The sequence below is a fragment of the Sprattus sprattus genome, assembly GCF_963457725.1.
Source record: "Sprattus sprattus genome assembly, chromosome: 5".
In the NCBI taxonomy this organism is placed as follows: Eukaryota; Metazoa; Chordata; class Actinopteri; order Clupeiformes; family Clupeidae; genus Sprattus; species Sprattus sprattus.
In genome coordinates this window covers 19,360,968-19,381,773 of record NC_137924.1, presented here as the reverse complement: position 1 = coordinate 19,381,773, position 20,806 = coordinate 19,360,968, and the positions used below count along the sequence as shown (strand labels likewise).

The 20,806-nt window shown below is 40.7% G+C and overlaps 1 protein-coding gene across 1 annotated transcript in view; it reads left to right on the top strand.

Annotated features, from left to right (window-relative positions):
• The first annotated feature begins 265 nt into the window (after positions 1–265).
• The window catches only part of gulp1a (GULP PTB domain containing engulfment adaptor 1a), a 28,679-nt gene continuing 8,138 nt past the window's right edge, over positions 266–20,806 (top strand). Inside the window, exons 1-3 of the mRNA XM_080838607.1 lie at positions 266–404; positions 13,960–14,039; positions 20,366–20,427. Of these exons, the coding sequence (XP_080694733.1) occupies positions 14,012–14,039; positions 20,366–20,427 (90 nt within the window). The 5' untranslated portion in view covers positions 266–404; positions 13,960–14,011. The remainder of the gene's footprint in view (positions 405–13,959; positions 14,040–20,365; positions 20,428–20,806) is intronic.

Below are 20,806 nucleotides of genomic sequence, written 5' to 3'. Positions count from 1 at the left end.
ATTATTATTCACACACTCATACTCACATTAACTGAAGAGCTGCTTTTCCAGTTTTAACTATTAACACCAAATCGGGGAAAACATCTCAGCCTTTTTTAAATGTGAGAACTGTGTCACTGCACAAACATCCTCCTGAGTTTGCTAAGTCATCAGCCCTCTCTACCACAACACTCCGTGGATCTCCATCTGGGCCACAGCTGAAAACCATTAGGCACTGTTGGAACTTCCTCCTCTAGTATTCCACTCCGGCTCCCAGCGAGCGACTCGCAAAGTCCTCCACTCTGTCTCGGGGTAGTCTCCCTCTGCAATGTTTCTATGAAAACCGCTCTCCGCCCGATTTTTCTCATAGCTCCACTTGGCATTGGGCATCAGCTCGTGACTCGGTGAAACTGCCCTTGGTGTTGGTAAGAGTGTTTTATGTCTCTGGGTCTGGGAGAGTGTCAGAGAGAGAGAGAGGGAGATGAGAAGAGAGAGCGAGAGAGAGACACCAGTTAGTACATGTCTGAACCTAGCTTGAGGGCACAGCTGATCTTGGCTTGGAATGCCATCCTGTAAATTAAAAAAAATATTTTTTTGTGAGGTTGAATGTGAACTCTTAGCAAGCAGCATTCCAGGGTTATGGTGAGTCTGACCATAGGAACAAAGCACTGTCATTGTTATTGTCTTTTTCTGTGGCTTTTTGTTAGGACTGTGGAACGTGTTTTAGGCTGTTTAATGCTGCCAGCATTGTTGCACATATGTTGCACATCAGTGGGTCTCTGAAGAGCTTTAAAAAATCTTCAGCATCACTTTCCCATTTTTATTTTGTCATTACGTTATCTATTTAAATCTTGGGATATTTTTTTCCTGTGCCTTGTTTTTGTAACTTAGCAAGATTCCATCCATGGACTGTATTTTTCTCTAGGAGGGAGAACTTCAAGGGGTCAAAGTAGGTCATCTTTTTTCAAACAGTTTTTCTTTTCACTGGAATTTCACATATGGAGCAAGGAATTTAAATTATAAGGTGCCTTGGAATTTTACTCCGGTTCTTGGTACATGAATCTCATTTGTTGTTTGCCCGTAGGACTTGCTATAGCCATTTTCTTTCATAGTGTTATTTTAGCAGGTTAATTTTATATTCATCATAATGAGAGAGAAAGTATGGCTTTGAAGTTGAAGGTGCTTGATTATTGTAGTTAGATATGTTTAAGGAGTTACGATCTATACATCATAAAAGTGCTGTTTTCCAAGTGTTTTTTAGCATACAGTATGTGTTTCACCTGTCGTATTTACGCTCTGTCAAAAGTACCTGAAAGGATGCATCTGATAATGTGAGCACCATAGTAAACAACATTCCCATGATCCCTGCGGAGCAATTCATTGCCTTTCACTCTCGCACTGGAAGAAGCCTGACTCGCACACAAATCTCTGATTATAGCTGTTGTGTTTGCCTAGCTCTCCAGGCAACAGTATATTATGTGGCTTGTTTTTAAACATCTGACACTGTGTGCACACAGAGGATGGTAGCCTACAGTGGGCAATGCTAAGCTCCATGTAAAGACTTGGTGTTGGCTCTCCCTGCTAAGGTTGATTCAGCTGAGAGGAGCCTATAAAGAAAAGGCAAACACAGCTGCTGTCAGTCAGTATTACTTCCATCATAACCAGGTGGAGGAGTCATTTTCAGATTTAGATATGTTGTGTTTTGAATTCTAGCTGTACAAAACGTAAATCCTTAAAAACCATGTAGGTGGAGTATGGATAAATGTCCAGAATACCATAAAATACCATTAAGCATTGAAATGATGACATAATAGTTGGCACTCATAAAAGGTTGTCTTTTTGCGATATAGCTTGCATTGTGGGCTGAAAAACCTTCTCCAATTTCATACATTTTTATAGTGACCAGCCTGGGCAGTTAGTGGGAATGAAAGTTGTGTTCATCTATCCTTCACATGCCTGTATAGACCATTAAAATGAATTTGAAGATGATGCCAAATCTAGTTGCCTATAAAAACATATCTCTAAAAAGCAGCAGATTGTTGCATACTGATGATCTAAGCAACTTTCAAGATCTGTGTTCATGCATGCATATCTAATCGGGTGTTGTAGTGTGAGGTGGGCTGGAAAGGTCTGACACCCTCAGAATAATTAATTACATAATTCAATTAATACCTAATATAGCCTTGCTGCATGGCTTTGTTACACAAAGTCACGGTATAATGTGTCATAAATACACCATGTCGAAAAGGCACTCTACAAGTGGTAAAACTTGATCAACATTATCACCCGAGAGAGCTGTCACTAACAGTGTCACCAACACTTTCCTTGTGTATGTAATTAAATGACGCTAACCCAATTATCATCAATTTCACAGAAATAAATACGTAGATACAAAATTAATTTCTCCCAAAAAGGCAAAACCAAACTGTTTTGATCTGACACGGTTGAAGTATTTCAGCGAATTGTGTTGTGAAACATTGTGCCGAGGTTTAGATTGATGTCAGCTGCTTAATGCTGCCCAGACAGTGTGGAACGAATAAACAAGATGAAGTATGTTGTTGGTAATTGAACAAAGCACTCCTATGGAGCTGATGTGAGGTCAGGTCCTGTTTGAGCCCAAAGAAATGTTAGAGAGACGAAGAGGAAAGTTAAAAAACCCAGTGAGGTGTTGGGGTGTCCTAAGAAACCAGAAGATATCCTGCCATTAATGGTGTCAGAGGATATTGTGGCCTGTTGAATTTGAAACTGTAAGATGTAAATTTAGGAAGGTGAAGTATTTTTGTGGGTGAATAAAACTTAGCTGTAGCTTAAAAAAAAAAAAGGCTTTATCTATATAAGTTATATAAGTCTATATATATATATATATCTAAATGGTATGATTAGAAATGTAGATGGTCGTGTTAAAATAATCACACAGTATATTAGCAGCACCTCTGACATATCCCACCACGCCAAAATTCAGCTGTAGCGACAAAAACATTGCGTACAGTTTACACTACAGCTACACACTGGCTACAAACATTAATGTCTTGTTGTTAGTAAGAGCTACTACACAGCTTGCTGTCTAATTAGCTTCCCAACCAGGCATATTGATGAGCATGTTAGTTTTATATTTGATAAATAAAGTTCGACTTTCAGGATCAGTGAATTATGCCATGACTTGCAAAATCCATGTTATTTGTAAAGCTCTGTTATTCCAAGTAACCCCATCAAGCTCACCTGTGCTTTGACACCCACAGTAGCAGATAAACGGATGGTAATCTTTTCTTCCTGGACATGATACTACTGGAGGGAAACCTTATCTGATACACAGACACTCTGTGTCCTTGAAATGGCCTGTGATAAATGAGCTTTGTCATTTTGTCAGTCAGAGAAGATAACTGGAAAAACAAAAATGTTGAGAGAAGTCAAATTATAAGGAAACATGATGCAACAGACTTTTGAGTTTTCTTAACTCTCGACAACAGTTATGCCAACTTGGAGGTTTTTGTTCACCTAAATAAAAAAATTGAAAATCATACAGCTCTTGGTATCCTAGGTCTACCATCCAATTCCTAACTAGGCCAGACACTGCTTAGCTCTCCAGATTGGACGAGCCTGGGCGTGTTCAGTGTGGTATGGCTGTTGGTATATGATGAATTGATGTATAAGTGATGAAAGGTTGTTCAAGTCACTTTCATAAATCACATGAGACATGATGGGACTTAAAGATGCAGTCTGCAGTTCGGATTCACGAAAGGTTATTGATATTTTAGCCCAACAGCCAATCAAATGACACCCCTCCCTTCCGTACTGCTGAAGCACCGTGTTGATTGGCTAGGACTGTTAATGGCTCAGCCCCATTAAGTTTGTTTCCCATTGACAAACCCTAGACTATACAATCATTGGAGGTTTTATGAGCGCAAACACTGAGAAGACAGCTAGAGGGTTATCAGACGAAATCCGCTGAATCTGACAAAAAGTGTAGGATTAGAATCACGGACTGCACCCTGAACTACAAATCTCTAATATAAGGGGGTTTTCCTCAAGGAAACAACAGAACAACAATTTTAAAGATTTTTGAATATTGAGAATGATTGCTCTGGTGTGGAACAGTGCTATCCCATAGTTCTGTCTTTCCCCTCCCTGTTAGGGCTTGTGCGAAAACATGCCTCTCTCCCATGAATCACTGCACTGCTGTGACACAAGTCTGGATTCCAGGCTGCCGGTTTGCATTTGGCTTTGCATTGCTCTTTGTGACAGTCCGATTGGCTGTAAATAGGAAACACGTGCCCTGTGCTTGTTTGCAATGCTTTGTACTATATAGAACTATCCTTTGTTTAGCAGTCCCTGGGAATGGGGATATCTCTCCACAGAGCTGTTTGTTCTGCTTGACCTTATGCCTTTGAATGGAATGATCAGCTAGAAGGTCTTCACAGATAGATTTCTTATTTTGAATTTCCTCAATATAAAAAACATAGCTAAAGGTGGATGTTCAATATAGGCAGATACAGAGTGTGTAGAGTGCCATATAGCAGAATACCATCTTGCAATGTTTCAAGTATCTACCCGAAGATCTTAGAGTATCGATGCTTGTCTTTTTAAGGAGAAATTGCTCAATTCACAGACGTACAGTTCTGGTATTATCTGCCATCTGATATTTATTTGTACTCATTGATGCGCGTGATTTTCCCATTTTTCCATTTCTCCAAATATGCAGTTTTTCTCATGAGGCTATTCTCTTGCGGAATACCATTATGCGTTTGTGTAGTACCGTGTTGTCTCGCACCACACCCTTTTGCAAATGATCCCTTAAATCATGGACTTTGCTTCTACACATGGTAGTTAAGCCAGTGTGTTGCAGAACTTTTTGGCAGACTTCTTTTCCAACCTAACATTAGTGTAGCTTTTGGGTATATGTTGGTTTCTGTAAAATGTACAACATCCATAGTATGTGCAGAGACCACTATCTTCACCATAATACGTGGCTGAGTTGCATTTAGGTGTGGAGATGATAAGAGGGTTATTTTTGTGGGTTAGTGGGGTAGTTATGACCCAATTTACTCTTTAAATCTTTTTGAATTGATAATGATCATTGTTACAAATCAAAAAGTCACACGTATAATGGCATTTTGTTTTAATCCAAAGTGATTTACTTTACAGAGCATAATTACAAAAACAAGCATAATTTTCTAACAAGTCACAAGAGGCTACCCAAAGAAAGATCCCCAAAAGGTGTAGATGAACATCAAAACAGTATCATTGACATTGTCAAGCTACGCCCTTAAGTCCTTTTGAAGAGCTTAAATTAGACACGTTCTGCTCGGATAAAAGACTACTGAGTGCTCTTATCTTCTCTAATTATGTTGTGCTTCACACAGTGTCTTCCTCCCAATGAACGAGAGACATGGTAGAGTGGGAGCTCTTCATCCCAACATAGCCTTGGTGGTCACATTTTGTATTAATCGAGTTTAAATCGTTCTATCTGTGTATTAAATCAGTGCAGAGACATGTCAAATACAAAAGCTAAGTAAAGTAGCCTCATGAAAAGCCTGTCTTGACTTTAATTAAATCTCACTTCCTGTTAAACAATTGGTTTAATTAAGGGGACATCTTTATTTTGTGGGTTATAAAAGGTGTTTCACCTGAAATAATACTGTCTGTCTAGTGGGGTTTATTTCATGCAGTGCATGAATGGGCAGTGTGGTCAAAATTACTTACAGACAACTGGAGTGGTACTGCAGATTTATTAACGATATCGGGAGCATTGTTACAAGCAATCCATGTTCATGAAATGTCCCACAACAATGCCCACAGTTCTCTGGTCAAACCCATCTCTTATACCTAAAACCCCTCCCTCGTACTCTTACACTGTGGCCACCTCGTCCTCCACTATAGATAAGAATATTTACCTAGGATCCCCTTACCCCAAGCATTGAGTAACTCTCTTAGCTCATCAAACCTTACGGAATCCTATACTAACCTACTTAATTCAATGTGAAACATATATTTTTTATCCCACATTCCCCCCTTGTGGTACTATAGTACCACACCTAGAGAAACTATATGTATCATCATTACATTTGATTACTAGCCTTAAACACACATAATAGCAAAACATGGTTACAAATTACTTCCTCCAAGTTATCTAATTATTGAAATGTAACTCCATATTATACATACAAATAAAAGAAATAACAATTACTCATGGAACATAAAATAACAACATGAAATTCCAATTGCCTATCTATCATTTAAACCAGGTTTTTTCAAAATAGGGTCAGACTCATTGTACACTTCTGTTACTACCATATTTCCTCTCTCATTATTTGGGACTTCTTCGAATGAAAAAACATCTTCATACATTTCAGTTGGCATGGGACTACCCTGAAACATATAATCACTTCTGTTAGGTTTCCAAAATACATTGATCATACCAAATGTTTCACCACATAGAGTAAGGCAAAGATGCATCCACGAATCACTAACTACCTTCTATCAGACAAGTCTAGTCTCAGGTAACAACGTGACCCCCTCTCTTATCAGGTCGTAAACATTCCTAAAGTTAAAGGGTTTCACAGACTCTAGTTTCTGTTCATGTTGTTTTGGCATGGAAGGCTAAAACACAGACTTTATTCGTTCCACACATCACCGAAACCAAAACCAACATCTTGTGTTTTCTCAGTTATTCAAAAACTCAAAAATAAATCCTAATCTAGTCTTCGACAGCAGAGCTGACTTGGGTTGTTTTAGACCCTCCTCAGGTAACTGTCCAAATAAAATGAAAACAAAAACAACAAACTTGTAACGGTTATCTAGCTAAACTGAGAAAAATACTTTGATGTGGTGCTAGTGATACTTATGAATCTATCCTGACGTCTGTATTCTTTAGCCTCCTGAAGATTGTTTACCAATCCTTTCTTATTGCCAATCCAATTCAGTTGATGTATTGTTCCAGATTTTTCACCACTCTGCAGTGTGACAGATGTACCCAAGTGTCTCTTTCAGCACTCTTCACAGCCGTAGATGTAGATAACAGTACTTCAAACGGTCCTCGCCCCCGCTCTTGATTCCAATTCGTCCTTCCCTAAATCTTTGATCAGAACCCAGGCTCCTGGCTCAACTGGGTGTGTCCTTTGGAAACTTTGTGGACGGGCCGACGCCACCTATTGAGACACAAAAGACAGAGCAGCAATCAGTCCTCGCATGTAACTAGTCATTTTTATATCTACATCCTCTAAGTTAGGTGGATTAGTCAACCCTGGAGCCGGCAGAAGACGTCCAGTCAAAATTTCAAAAGGACTGAGTCCTGTTGATCTTGAATGAACGGCCTCTGAGGTAGAGAAGAGCTAAAGGAAGTGCAGTCACCCAATCCATCCCTATTGACACTGTAATTTTAGTCAATTTTGCTTTCAACATTGAGTTATTTCTCTCCACAGCCCCTTCACTGTGTGGATGTTATGCACAATGGGTTCTGAAGTCCATTTGCAATTTCTCAGACAGCATTTTAATAATTTTGTTGACAAAATGTGCTCCATTATCTGAGGTTAGTTTCTTTGGAACTCCCCATCTAGGCACAACATCTCTCATTAAAGCCTTAGCCACTGATATGGCATTTGCATGCTTGACTGGATAACATTCAGGCCATTTTGAAAACATATCCACTATGACCAAACAATATTCATATCTTCTGCATTTGTTCAATTGGATGAAATCCATCATAATGTTTTCAAATGGATTTTTCAGGTGATGGGTGATGCCCTTCCTTATACTCTCATTGTAACAATACATGGCTGCTACTGTAGTGAATCCTGGTGCAAAATAAATTTTGTATGCTACAAACATAGCATTTTACATACTGTAATCCCATACCTCCCATAAATAGGGTGACCATAACCCCATATTCAAATATTTTTCTTATACCCCCCTTTGCACACTGAAAATCAAAGTGTGCACAAAGCAACAGGGCTAATAACATGTATGAAGTTACCATGTGGCCATCATAGCACCTTCATATTTTATCATGCCCGCAGTTTATCCCCCTTTTTTTTTCGATGGTCTTATCCAATAAACTAGTTTCATTACAGATTTGCGTTTTGCCAAATTCCATGCTCACACCAAGGTTACCATTTCAGCTGCTTTAGCAGAAAAATTCCTGTGAGGTAGTGAGTTTCAATCTTTTCAAAAGGATTCCCTACAATCACCTCTTCCTTACTCTCCGGACTCCAGTTTCATAGATGATCCATTAACAAACAAGATTAAATCAGGGTTAGAGACAGGTGTTTCAGAAATGTCAGGTAAATCACCCTTCTCTGCTATCGGCAGCAGAGAAGCTGGATTAAGTTTTGTGCAACGTGTAAGGGTCAAAGGGAAAGGGTTAATAACACATGCTGATAAGTTAAGAGACGCGCCGGTGTAAGATGTGCAGTTTTTCTTTTTTCTTGTAAAAGCAATGAATGTACTTTATGTGGGACATTCACAGTTAGTGAATGCAACAATACTATGTCTGCACTACCTAACACTGCACTGGCAGCCGCTGCAACTGCTTTTAAACAAGAAATCATTCTTCTAGCAAATTCTTCTAATTGTTTAAATAAGTATACCACATGTCTATGCTGCCCCCCCATATTGTTGACATAACACCCCCTGCATGTAACCTAATTTCTCACACACAAATAAATTAAATGGCAGGTCATAATTAGTCAACCCCAATGTTGGAGCTGATACCAACCTATCTTAAATCAACAAAAACTTTATCAGAGTCGTCAGTCCAAGTCAATTAGTCAGTCAAGGTTTTACAATTATTTGCACTGCTGATAGCAGAGTTGCTCTTTCCTCAGCAGACAAAGTTAAAGTCTCTTGCTGTTGTAAAGAGGAAGGTTCAGGCTTTACAAAGATATGTCTTTGTACAATTAAGGAGCTCCATTTTTGAAAAAAGTATGCCTCCAGAGAGGATGAATAAAACAAATCAGGGGTTTGTGAATGGACACCCAATTATCAGCATGTACACATGCTTTAACCAAAAGTCCACAATCACACTATATCCCTTTTTTTTCCATAAAGGCACATGGGGAGAAAAAGTTGAGTTTGCAAACAAAATATTTCAGACCAGGTTTAGGTCTGTTACAGCTGCAGCGTAGCTTTTGGTCGTAATAATAATGCCAGCTATGTCAATATTCTTTAACGATATAATTGACTTGGTACCATTTCTCCGGATTTTGTGATATCTGAGAAAGAATTTGTCACCCATTGCAAACACTCTGGAAGTTCCTTATCTCCCTGGACCAAGACTGGTGACTTTAAAACTCCACTTCAAGTTGGGCAAGTTATCTGATAACACAAACAAAAGGGACCCCTCCAAACCAACCCCAGTATGTGTGAGTGAAATAGTAAGCTGTAGCTTACACATTAGGTCTCGGCCCAGTACATTTTCAGGGCAAACACTGCTGAGGATGAACTGGTGTTGTAATGCATTGTGTGTTCCTATTGTAGTAATATTGGAGTAAAAACTGACTTTGCTATCCACTGACCTGATGCTCCCATAACATTCACTATTCTGGTACTTTTCATACACTTTCCAATATCCTTCTTTCCTAACCTACTAATATCTGTCCCTGTATCAATCAAAAAAGAAAAAATGTGTACATTCAAAGAGAGAGAGAGAGTTTCGGCTGGGCTGCAGCATTCAAACAATCCAAGCTGTAATCAGAAGTGTCAACAAAAGGTCCCAGTGCCCCAAGGGCTGACTGTTGTCCTCTTCTCACTCCCTGTCCTTCCCTTCCCCCCTTGCCTCCACCTGTTTGCCCACTTGTTTGAAAGTGCTTGAAATTCATCTTGCTTTTTTTTTTGGTCACTCCTGTCTTTACTCCTCTCACAATTTTCAGCATATTGTAACAGTTCATTGGGAGGTGCAGTACTCCAAGTAACAAGATGAGTCTTAACACAGTCCATGAGCTCTTTTTTTCCCTCCTAGGATGAAATATTGTCTTCTCAATGCTTCCTCCTGTGCTGCATTTGTAGTCCCTTCTCCATGTCTATTCCCTGCCTGTGCCATTCTTCCCAATAATTCTCTAGCTGTTTCTTTTAAACCATTAAATGGCCATTTTAGTCCAATCTTCAGTGGCTGTATAACAAGTTCACAGTTCAGTAAACAAATCAGCCAATACTTGTTGCAATCCACTCCTGCCCCCCTTTTCTTCCTTCCCAGTCGCCTACTGTGAAACTGTGTTGGTCTGGGGACAGTGGCCTGTGCAACAGCACCTGGTTGTGTAAGCTATGTGGGAGGCTGTGGCACAGATAGCTGGAGTAACTGAGGCTGAAATGATTTCGGGAATACCTGAGGCTGAAGTGACTGAGGCAAAGGTGGCTGGGGTGACAATGGATATATCAAGGCTCACGTAGCATCCTAGTTGGGAGGTCTGGGCTGAACAGGGAGTTTGGCTGTTGGTTCTGGTTCATTCTTCTGCACAAACATTTCTGCTGTCATGTCTGTAGTCCTCTGGGCAGCCATTTCCCCTCTCTCTCCTGTAAAAACTTTTCTTTCCCTCTGCTCTCTGTCTTTTCTCTTCTCTATCCATTGCTTCCTTCTCCCATTTTCCATACACTTCCACTTTCCATCATAGCCCTACCTTCTTTTTACTTTCCTACACTTACTTTTCCTTCTTTCCCTCTAAAGGAAATTTCCCTTCCCTAGTAAGTTCTCATCTACACATTCAGGTCCATATTTTTTTATACATGTCCCTCAAACATCCTGGTCTCTCTACTCCTCTAGGTGTGTTAATAGTTTTGCATATTATTCCCCATGTTTGCAGTGTCCCAGTGATATTTTTTTTTTCCAATTACCTCACGCCTAAATCAGAGTAAAGCAAACAAAGTGTGACAAATTCCTTAACAAATACCCCACATTTCCTACCACTCTACTGGCAGGAAATATATGCATATCTTCCACCTCTCTTAGGCAGGATTACCGTCTGCTAATGTCCCAAGCAGGCTTCCGCTTCTACCTCTATCTAGGTAGGATTTCCTCGTCTACCAAACCCCTTGGTAGGATTTCCTCGTCTACCAAACCCCTTGGTAGGATTACCAGTGCACACAACAACCCTATTTTACTAGCATTTGTTAAAGTAAAATTAGGGACTCACCACAGTTGTCTGTGACCACCAAGCAATGGTGATACCGTATCCAGGTCACAGGAGGAATTCCTCTGGCCAGGCTGGGTGCCGCTGGAGCATGTCTTTGTTGCTATCGACGGCCTTCTCCCAAGATCAGAAATAGATCTCCCTTCATCTGTGTCGGGTCCTGAGCCTTCGGTCTTCCTCGCTGTTCCTCGGAGATAGGTATCCCGCTTCTGACACCATTTATGTGGTCAAAATTACTTACAGACAACTGGAGTGGTACTGCAGATTTATTAACGATATCGGGAGCATTGTTACAAGCAATCCATGTTCATGAAATGTCCCACAACAATGCCCACAGTTCTCTGGTCAAACCCATCTCTTATACCTAAAACCCCTCCCTCGTACTCTTACACTGTGGCCACCTCGTCCTCCACTATAGATAAGAATATTTACCTAGGATCCCCTTACCCCAAGCATTGAGTAACTCTCTTAGCTCATCAAACCTTACGGAATCCTATACTAACCTACTTAATTCAATGTGAAACATATATTTTTTATCCCACAGCAGCTTTGTCGCTTTAGCCCCAGAGCAGGACAGGGGGATTGTATCGAAGGATTAAATCAAATCATTTTTTAATTAAAGCTTCAATCAAAGTGGGCCCAAATGCCCTTGAGGGCTGCTAGTTTTTTTTCAGGGGGAATAGTTTAATGCAAATGTAACCTGTCAAAACAATGTTTGTTTCTTCTCTGTCCGTGGTTTGATATTTGCTTAAAGAGGTAGGGGTGAGATGAGAGAAAAGTGAATGCTCTCCCTGATGCATCCAACCGTCCCTGGGGTTTTCTCTTAAATGTATTTAAGAAATAGCCATTAGGAGCGCGGATCGATATCTATTTGGACAGTGATGAAGAGTGAAGTTGTTATTGCCAAAGGCAGTGGCGATGAGCTCAGATGTTTCTATGCCCTATGGTTCTCCACAGCTTCTACTGTGTCTTTGGCAGCAGCTGAATTTCTATTAAAGGAAAAAATAAATGATTGATAGGCCCATTTGCACCCACCAGTACCCAAGTAGCAGCCCATCTCCCAGTAACTTGAATTATGTCAGAAAATGTGTTTCTGAAATTGCATTTCCAAAAATACGAAGCTTTGTCATCATTTCTATAATTGACAGTGTGTCAAATACCCTGATTAGAACCGCAGTTATCCAAATTACAGTAAATGGTGAAATAGTATAATCTAGAACCATTCAGGACCTTATAGATACTGTAAGAGTGAAATGTTCTAACTGTTTGCAGATTATAAGAGCTAGGTTTTACTAACCTCAGGTGCATGGTATCATTGCTTACATACATAGTTTCCAGCTCTATTGGTACTTTGGGTATCAACAATATTTGATGTAGGCTAACACCTTCCTGTATGCTGTTATTCAAAGTTCCATTTGTGCACCTCTTGGTTCATTTTGATGAATGCAATACAAAATGCATCCACCATGCTCAGTGAACAAACCAAGTCTTGTTCGCTGTAAAAGTAACAGTTGGTAAGTAACCAAACATACAGTTTGTAATTGAAACAGTTACAATGTCATGTAAATGACATTTTTGTAATATTCTGTAATATTCTGGCATTGTCCCTTGCAAACACATTGGCGCCAGTGCTTGTTCTGATGAGGTGATAAATAAGCCTTGTGTAATTTTCACTGTTACCTAGTTGGTGATGATTGGTGCAGGCTGGCAGTGGTGGTTGAGTGTGTGTTAACCCTGGGAAAAAAAATTCTTCTTTGTTTGTTTTCAAAAATAGAAAAATGACTAATTATGGAGGGTGGCAGTAGGCTTTGAATATAATTCATTTTTTTATGAGTAACACTGGTTTGTTTAGCAAATTATGTTGGTACTTATGGTTGCATTTTGTGGGCAGATAATTCTCACATTTGAAGTGTAATTCACAACTATAATCACTTTCAATTCAGACGGCACCCACTCGAACAGACAGACACAGACAATGACATTTTGATACATCCCTACTCAGTATGCAGTGTTCAAAGCATTTCAACTCCCACCAGTATTTTCTCAGGCAAAAAAGATGATTTAATAAATTATTGAAAGCTTCCCACAGGTTTGAAGTTCATTATCTTCATAAAACAAACTTAATCTACCGCACAGAAAATAAATCCAATAATCACTCTTCTATTTCCAGCTAAAAATGTAAAGTTCATGTCCAAGGCCAAACAGGTACCATGGCTGTGTCATGATTTTTTTTTTTGCACTGGCACTGGTTAGCAGTTGCAGTTTCCATCGTTTTTTCCATCTGTTGTGTGGCTCAGTCAGGACCTGGAGGTCCCTTAGAAAAACCTCAGCGACAACAGGAAGTAGTAGTGTAGGTCAGTCACAACATGCCATGTATTTGATAAATGTGGCAGTTGTTGTCATAGTTCGCCATTCCGACATGATATATATGAAGAGGTGACAGCAGCACTATGAGGGAAACGTTTTGTGACTAGCTGTGTCCAGGAAATGCTATTAGAATGCCTTCAGCTTATAACCAGCTGGCCCCACCATGGGAAATAGGCATCTGTGTTTTTATGACTGCATATAGCGTGTCATATTTTTGTGTCATTTTTGGAGCTATTCTTTGATTCCTTTTAAGGTCTATAAAATTCATTTGACAGATGGGTTATGATTTCATTGGACTGAACTCAGTCACCCCATCAGAAAACTTTAAACGTCACTAGTAATTAGCACACTCTCCCAGAGGATGGCTTCTTTGAAATGCTCGTCTTTCCCTTAGCCTTGAGAAAGTTTGGAAACACTAACATGTCCTGACATTTTGCTGTCTCTCTCTTTCTCTTTCTCTCTCTCTCTCTTTTTCTCTCTCTCTCTCTGTCTCCAGGTGGAAGAGGTAACATTCTGGGAGGGAAAGCACAGACAGGTCTTGGTGCAGTATGAACCGAGCATTTAACAGGAAAAAAGGTGAGTAGCAGCGACGTGGCCATCTCTGTCTTTGACCTTGTATCACTTGCCTATCTCTCTCTCTCTCTGTCTCTCTCTTTCACTCACTTTCTCCTCTTTAATGTGATTCAACTCTCGCTGGTGGTGCCAAATTCAGTTTCCTAACAAGCAGTTCAGAGGCAGCTTCTGCCCCCTCACAGAGCCGCCTGTCTCCCCCAGTCGTGTGTCGATGGCCTCCAGGGGGCAGGCTGTTGAACTCCAGTGGTTCATTTGCTTTTCTTTCCACCTGACATATTTACCACCACCTGTCTCTCACCGCCCACTCCCAAATGAATTAATGGATTCTGGATGTGGTACACCCAGTGGTGTAGTCCAGGGTATACTTTTAAGTCAGCATTGCGTATACCCACTTCTCAAAACAGGCCGTTTATCCTGTGCTGTATGGGCTGCTTAAAGAAATTAAGAGTATACCCACTTCTCAAGGGACCACTACACCACTGGGTACACCTAAGTCCATCCTGAAGGACATGGCTGCTCAGATGGCATCTTATGGGTGTGCTTTGGTGCTTAAAGTCCACCTTGGTTTCCCTGGCACTTGTTGAAACCAAAGTCATCTCCAAAGGCAGATTTGTGCCACTGGTCTAGGATCGGAGTTCCTTTCCTTTTTTAGATGAGGAATCTTATAAGTAATATCTTTTTGCTGTTGTGATTTCCAGTCTAATTTTTCAGTTGTGCAAAGCTTCCTTAATGAATCAGTCCATCCAGGTACATTTAGGCTAATAGTGTCTGTTCTGTCATGTAGTAGATAAATACCATACTGCACTCAGAGGACCCCACTCAGGCCTCAGCACCATTACTACTTCCCGCCTTGCTCCAATGTGTCCGATGAGCCATTTCAAAGGACTTCATACGTGCACACAGGCCAGTGTTGTTGGACGGCAGAGGAAACTACAAAGGCATAAAGAAGGCTTTAAACCCTTTTACTTCAGGACAAAAGGTCCATGCAAGCCCTTCATGCGCACAACTGACATTTCAGCAAAGGGGAACACGCCTTCTTTTTTTCTTCCCGGAGCCAGGCATTCATTAGTGGTCATTGTTTTTGTTGCAGATAATGAGCATTGCTCGGTCAGACAAGAACAGTGTTTAACCAAGCCAGTTGCTATCCCTAGTTATCTTGTTTTTGCAGTCCCACGTTACCAGGGGCAGAATCCTCAGACACAGCTTTTCTATACAGCTGAAGGGGCTTCACAGTTCAATGTTGAATATTGAATGGAGAGATCAAAGTCCATGCATTAAACATATCTGAAATGTATCTGTCAGCTTTAGCTGTTCTCATTCATATATTCCAGTGATTTGTGATATGAATCGCCTCTGTAGTGTGATGATATCTCGCTGTGCTGAGTTACACCGTCAGACTCATCTAAAGCAAGACACAATAGGTGTTTGTACAGAGATCATGTTGATCTTTTTGCTGACGACAGGTTGAATGTGTCTGTGGCTCCACAAGGCCAACACGCACTTGTTTACAGATGATGTGGCGGATCCTCTTATCTGCAAGGACCAGGCACACTAGTGCAGCCTGTGTGTATCTGATGACAAAGACGTAATTGGGTCCAAAATCTTTCTCATCAATTGCTCTCCAAATATGTGCATCCAATTACCCAGCACTAAATGGGAGCATTGTTTGTGATTAGAGCAGAGCGAAATCAAAGCCTAGACCACGAAAGTAGAATTCCAACAGACCTTTTATTGGCTAATTGCCGTAGCATTCTGCAGATAAAGTGAGGTTTGAACTCCCTCACAAGTTGAAAATGTTGAAGAGATGATAAAGCACCATGCTGTTGGTGTGAATATACTGGACTTTGTTGAATAAGCAAATCAGTCCCCTTACTTGTAGCTCATAGTAGATGCATAGCGTCTGAGTTTTTTTTTGTGAGAATCTTAATCTTCTCTGCCACTCACTGATTGTGTAATATACCCCAGCAGTTTTATTTAATCACACGGATGCCAAGCTGCCCCGTTATGTCCACTGTCTAATCTTGTGTGGGTGAGGCTGAGTGTCGAGGAGCCCCCGATCATTTTTCTCTCTAATGCTTCACCGGAGCTCTCGCATGTCTGTCTTAATCTATGCCAGCCCCTCCCTCCGAGCACCCGACTGCCACCTCCACCACCTCCACCACCCCTCCTCTGCAGTGCCCCGATGGCACCCGTGAGTAATAGTATGCAATCACAGTGATTTGGATGCTCTGATGCCCAAGCGTTTCTGTTTTTCTCCCGCTCTGTCTCTCTGTGCTACCGCCATTTGTTCACATTTCACTTCCGACGCGAGAGGACTTGTTTGGATCTCGGCCTGATGCATGGCCACGGCCTTATGAGGACCAGTGGTGGTGTGACCTGAACTTATGAAGGCAGCGCAGACAGTTTAAGCTAATAGGAGCTCTAATCATATTTCATAATGGAACATATTTGTTTACTCCGATGACAGTGTATGGATGTGTCTCTTCTTCGGCATCACTGCAACGCTTTAATGTCTTCTGTATATCATTCAGAGCTCAACATATAAAACCAGCCAAGTGGAAAATTAGGTACTGAGGTTATGGTATTTTATTTTATTACTCTTGACCGTGTTAGTTTTGAGTGACTCCACAAAATACATCCAATTGCACTGCTTTCTCAAGGGAGTGATTTCATTGTGTGAATGCATTGTTTGGCACCTTTTTTCAAAGTGCCATCACATGCATTATGTTTTCAGTTGAATGGAACATACTTTATATTGTGGGTTGCTTGTTTTTTCAACCTTTCTTTGTAAAGGTCAAAAGTGTGAATGTCATCCTGATGCATTAATGGATGCTGGTGGCCTTAGGAATTTCCCAAGGGTTGAAGGGAATATGGCTCCAGGTCACTCACCACAAAGGCTTGGCATGTTCTCAGTCAGATCATTAGTAATGACTTCCAGCCTTTTTACAAGAGCTTCATGAATGCATTACATGGTTGCTTATTTTCTTGAATAATGAAACATTGTTAAGCATTTAACTGAAAACAGTCTGTCATTATTTTATCATTATTCTGATAACATAGTTTCCGTTTTTGAAATGGTTATCCATTGTTTTGAAACCGTCTCCTCACTCCCTCATGCCTGTGGAAGGGACCAGAATAGGCTAATATGAGTCAATGAGATATGGCCTATGGGTATGCTAATGCCATGATTATATGAAATGACCCATGCACTGTGTGAACGCAGTGAGCTAGACTACTTCTCTGGACTACTTTCTTTTTCATTTTGACAGAACAGACAGAATCTGAAATGATCTTTTTCTCTCATCGACTGCCTCGTCTTTTTGTTTACGGCCTCACTAGCTTTTTTTTTATGTACGTTCATGCGCATTGGCTTTACTACAGAACAAAAATGATATTACTCCGTAATTTATTCCGTAGTTTATTCTATGAATGAGAACATCAATACTCAAAAACATATTGCCAATTGAAAGAAAAAAAGAAGTAAAATATTTCTAGTTTATTGCTGACATGAGGTTGGCCTCATGTGTCGATTGGGTCTGCTCCCAGTAACCTTGTCAGCACCAAGACAGACTAGAGAGTGGAAAGTTAATTAGTGTGTCTTGAGGCCATTCATGCATTGAGCTTTTTATTTATTTGTTCTGGTTCTTGTTTTTGCAATAACAAAGCGTGGCTTTCCTGAGACAGTCAATAACTAGATGGACCCTTTTGGCATTTGTCAGAGTTGCCAGCTGACCTGTCTCTTTTGCTCTTTCCTTTCAGCATCATCTGTAATTTGACACCTCCACAAGAATTATACCCTTTTTCTGATCTCCAGTAGGAGCAATCCATCTCTGGGAAGAGGAAAATCTATGAATTTTCCGTACCTAATGAGCCACTATTAATCGCTGGCAACTCAGTGTAATTAGAATCAAGCACTTAAGGTTGTGTACATTGACAGAGGTCTCTTAAAAGTTAATCTGCAGGGATCTGTTCGATCCACTTGGTGTTCTGGCCTGGGCCAAGTTGGTGATTAATTGGCTATTGTTTTCCTGGATGGTCAGGTTTATCAGTGGCTGCTGTCCAATGGAATGTGTTGTAAATATTGTTTTCCTGCAAACATCACCATTCAGGAAAAAAAAAAGCCTTGGTACCTGGCTTTGAGGTCAGTTAAAAATAATGTCAATAATGTAACCCTATTTGAAACATCAGATCAGTATGTTATCAGATCCAGTCGGTATCATGTGGTGTGTGTGTGTGGGGGGGGGGGGGGGGGGCAGAGAAGAGGGGAGGAGAGAGAGACCGAGAGAGATACATTGGGCTCCGACCTTTAAGAGTTCAAACCCTTCCTCACACTCGAGTGCTCAGTTCTAGCAACTCGTTCCTCGGGTGTCGTCTTGTTTTTGAAGGGCTCTGCGGAGGGCTTGTCTCTCTTTTTTTTTTTTTTTTTTTTTTCTGAAGGTGGAAACGAGGTGTGGCCACCTCTATTAATCAGCCCACTCTGCTGACACAAAGAAAAAGTACAAGCACAAGTACCTGCCTGACTGGGGTGACTCCTGCAGCTCATCTATCATAGTTAGAATTTACTGTTCCCTCAAGCTGTCCCTCTGGATGGGGGAGGGAGAGGAGGGGGGGCGTCCCTCTATCAACCTTCGCCCCAGGAGTAGCCCCTGAGGAGATTCATTTCTTTCATTCAGTTCTTCATGAGGCCCTTTTTGAGATTTAGATCCCTGCCTTGCTATCCATCCAGCTGTTGCCTGCCAGCCCAGCCCAGCCCTGCCCAGAGCAGAGCGCTGCTTCATCAGTATTAATCTGACCGCCGCAGAATTGCAGATGTTTGACAAAATACTTGGCAAGACACCCGCAAAAAAAAGTACACACTGACATTTTTATGATGATGCAATTAAATTGGTTTCAATTGTTATTTCCATATGGTGCCTTATGGATATTTAGATGTTTCTCATCTGCGCTCTATCTTGTTTTGTTTGCTTAGGTGGGTTCATTTAAAATACATGCTGGCCTGTTTGTAGATAGAGAAACAAAAGCAGACGAAAACTGACTAAATGTGAGATGAAAACAGACGAAAACAGACCAAACGTGTGATGAGTATGTGTGGGACAATGTGGGTCATATTACCAATGCTGGGAGATAACCTAAAGCTTTGATATAAGGTTTATCTAACTGAACCAGAAACATTGGTATTCTGCCTTTCAGCTTGTAAACACCTATTGTCCTCTAGTCGATTCCACAGCACCCCAGTTAGGCCAAAAGATACAGGCTAACGCTTTTGCTTTATGAAAGATATGGTAAGCCATGGTGTTGCTTGGTAGCTTTTACTTTATCTGCAAAGTTCTTGTAAGTTTGTTTTTTTGTGACGTGGCAAAGGAGTTAAATCCTCCACAGTTTGATTGACGGCCATCACAGCCTCTTGTTGACAGCCTTTTGTCTTCTCAGCCAATGGATGAAAGCCAGACTTTTAGAATAGCTTGGCTATGTAGCATTTGCATGAGCCAGGATACAGCTTTTGATGTAGTATTATTAAAAAGAGTACAAACTATGCCGCAACAGCATAAGCCGCTCAGGTCCCAGGCAGGTAACAGAACGCATCCATGTGTTCTTATTTCTGACAATTAAAAACCAATTGACCAATGCAAATGCGGGACATAACCTCAGTATGTGGGATGCGGGACAGAAGGTCAAAATGCTGTGCAATACAGCGCGAAGCATGACACAGGTCGCCCTATTTGTAGATTATCAATCTTTTACAGCGTTACAGTAATGTGTACTGATGCCTTGTGTACCAACTGAAATATGCATTGAGCAGCAGCTGTCTCCCATTCCCTCAAAGGATCTGAGTCTGAAACAGCGTAGTCACGTCCTGTCAGCATGTTTGCTTTCTTCTTTTGTACATACACAATATGCTTCATGAAACCGAACATTTTTATAGCAGCGTGCCAAACCAAAACAAAAAGAACAGTACATTTGAACCGCTCCCGAGATGTGCAAGCCAGAGATATGTTTATTCTGACTAATACCAACTCTCAGTGGCACATCTGTATTTTTTCATTATCTCATGTTTCTGCTCTCGGCTTGAGTCATTATTGAGACAAGTGGTTTTGTTAAGAAAACAGTGAGGGATCTAAGTCCCCCGAGAAGTTTTCTCTTTTGTGCCTTAATTGTGAAAATGTAGCGCAGTGTTTGTTGTGTTAGGCAGACACTGTTCAGAAGTGCTGTTGCAGAATGTTCTTGAGGTGTATATTAAAAACACATACAGCCTCCTGTTTCTAATTCTGTGAAGATGTCTGCCATGACTCTTGCTTCTCTGCTCACCTGTTGACCTGTTTATGTTCCAGATAAATCATGGATGCATACACCTGAGGCCCTGGCCAAACACTTCATTGGATACAATGCCAAGGTATGTAAAGAACAAACTCAAACAAACAATATGATCTCATGTGGTAATGATAACTCAAGTAATTTATTTGTGCTTTTGAGACAGCAGGAGTACATCTGATGATTGTTTGTCCACCATTGTCTGTATATCTGTCTGTATATCTTCCAGTGGATGTAGCTGTTTTGAATCAATCCGTTGAGAGCTTTTGTTGCTGTGTCCGTACATAACAGATTTATTTGTCATTTTAACAAGTTTTCAATATTGGTTCTTGTTGTTTACTTGTAGAAAAATGTCCAGCTCGATATAAAAAAAGGCAAACAAAACATTGAACACAACAAGTGCTATTGAAAGCGTCATTTTCAAAACAGCTCAATGCACCATTGTAAGGTTGAAAACACGA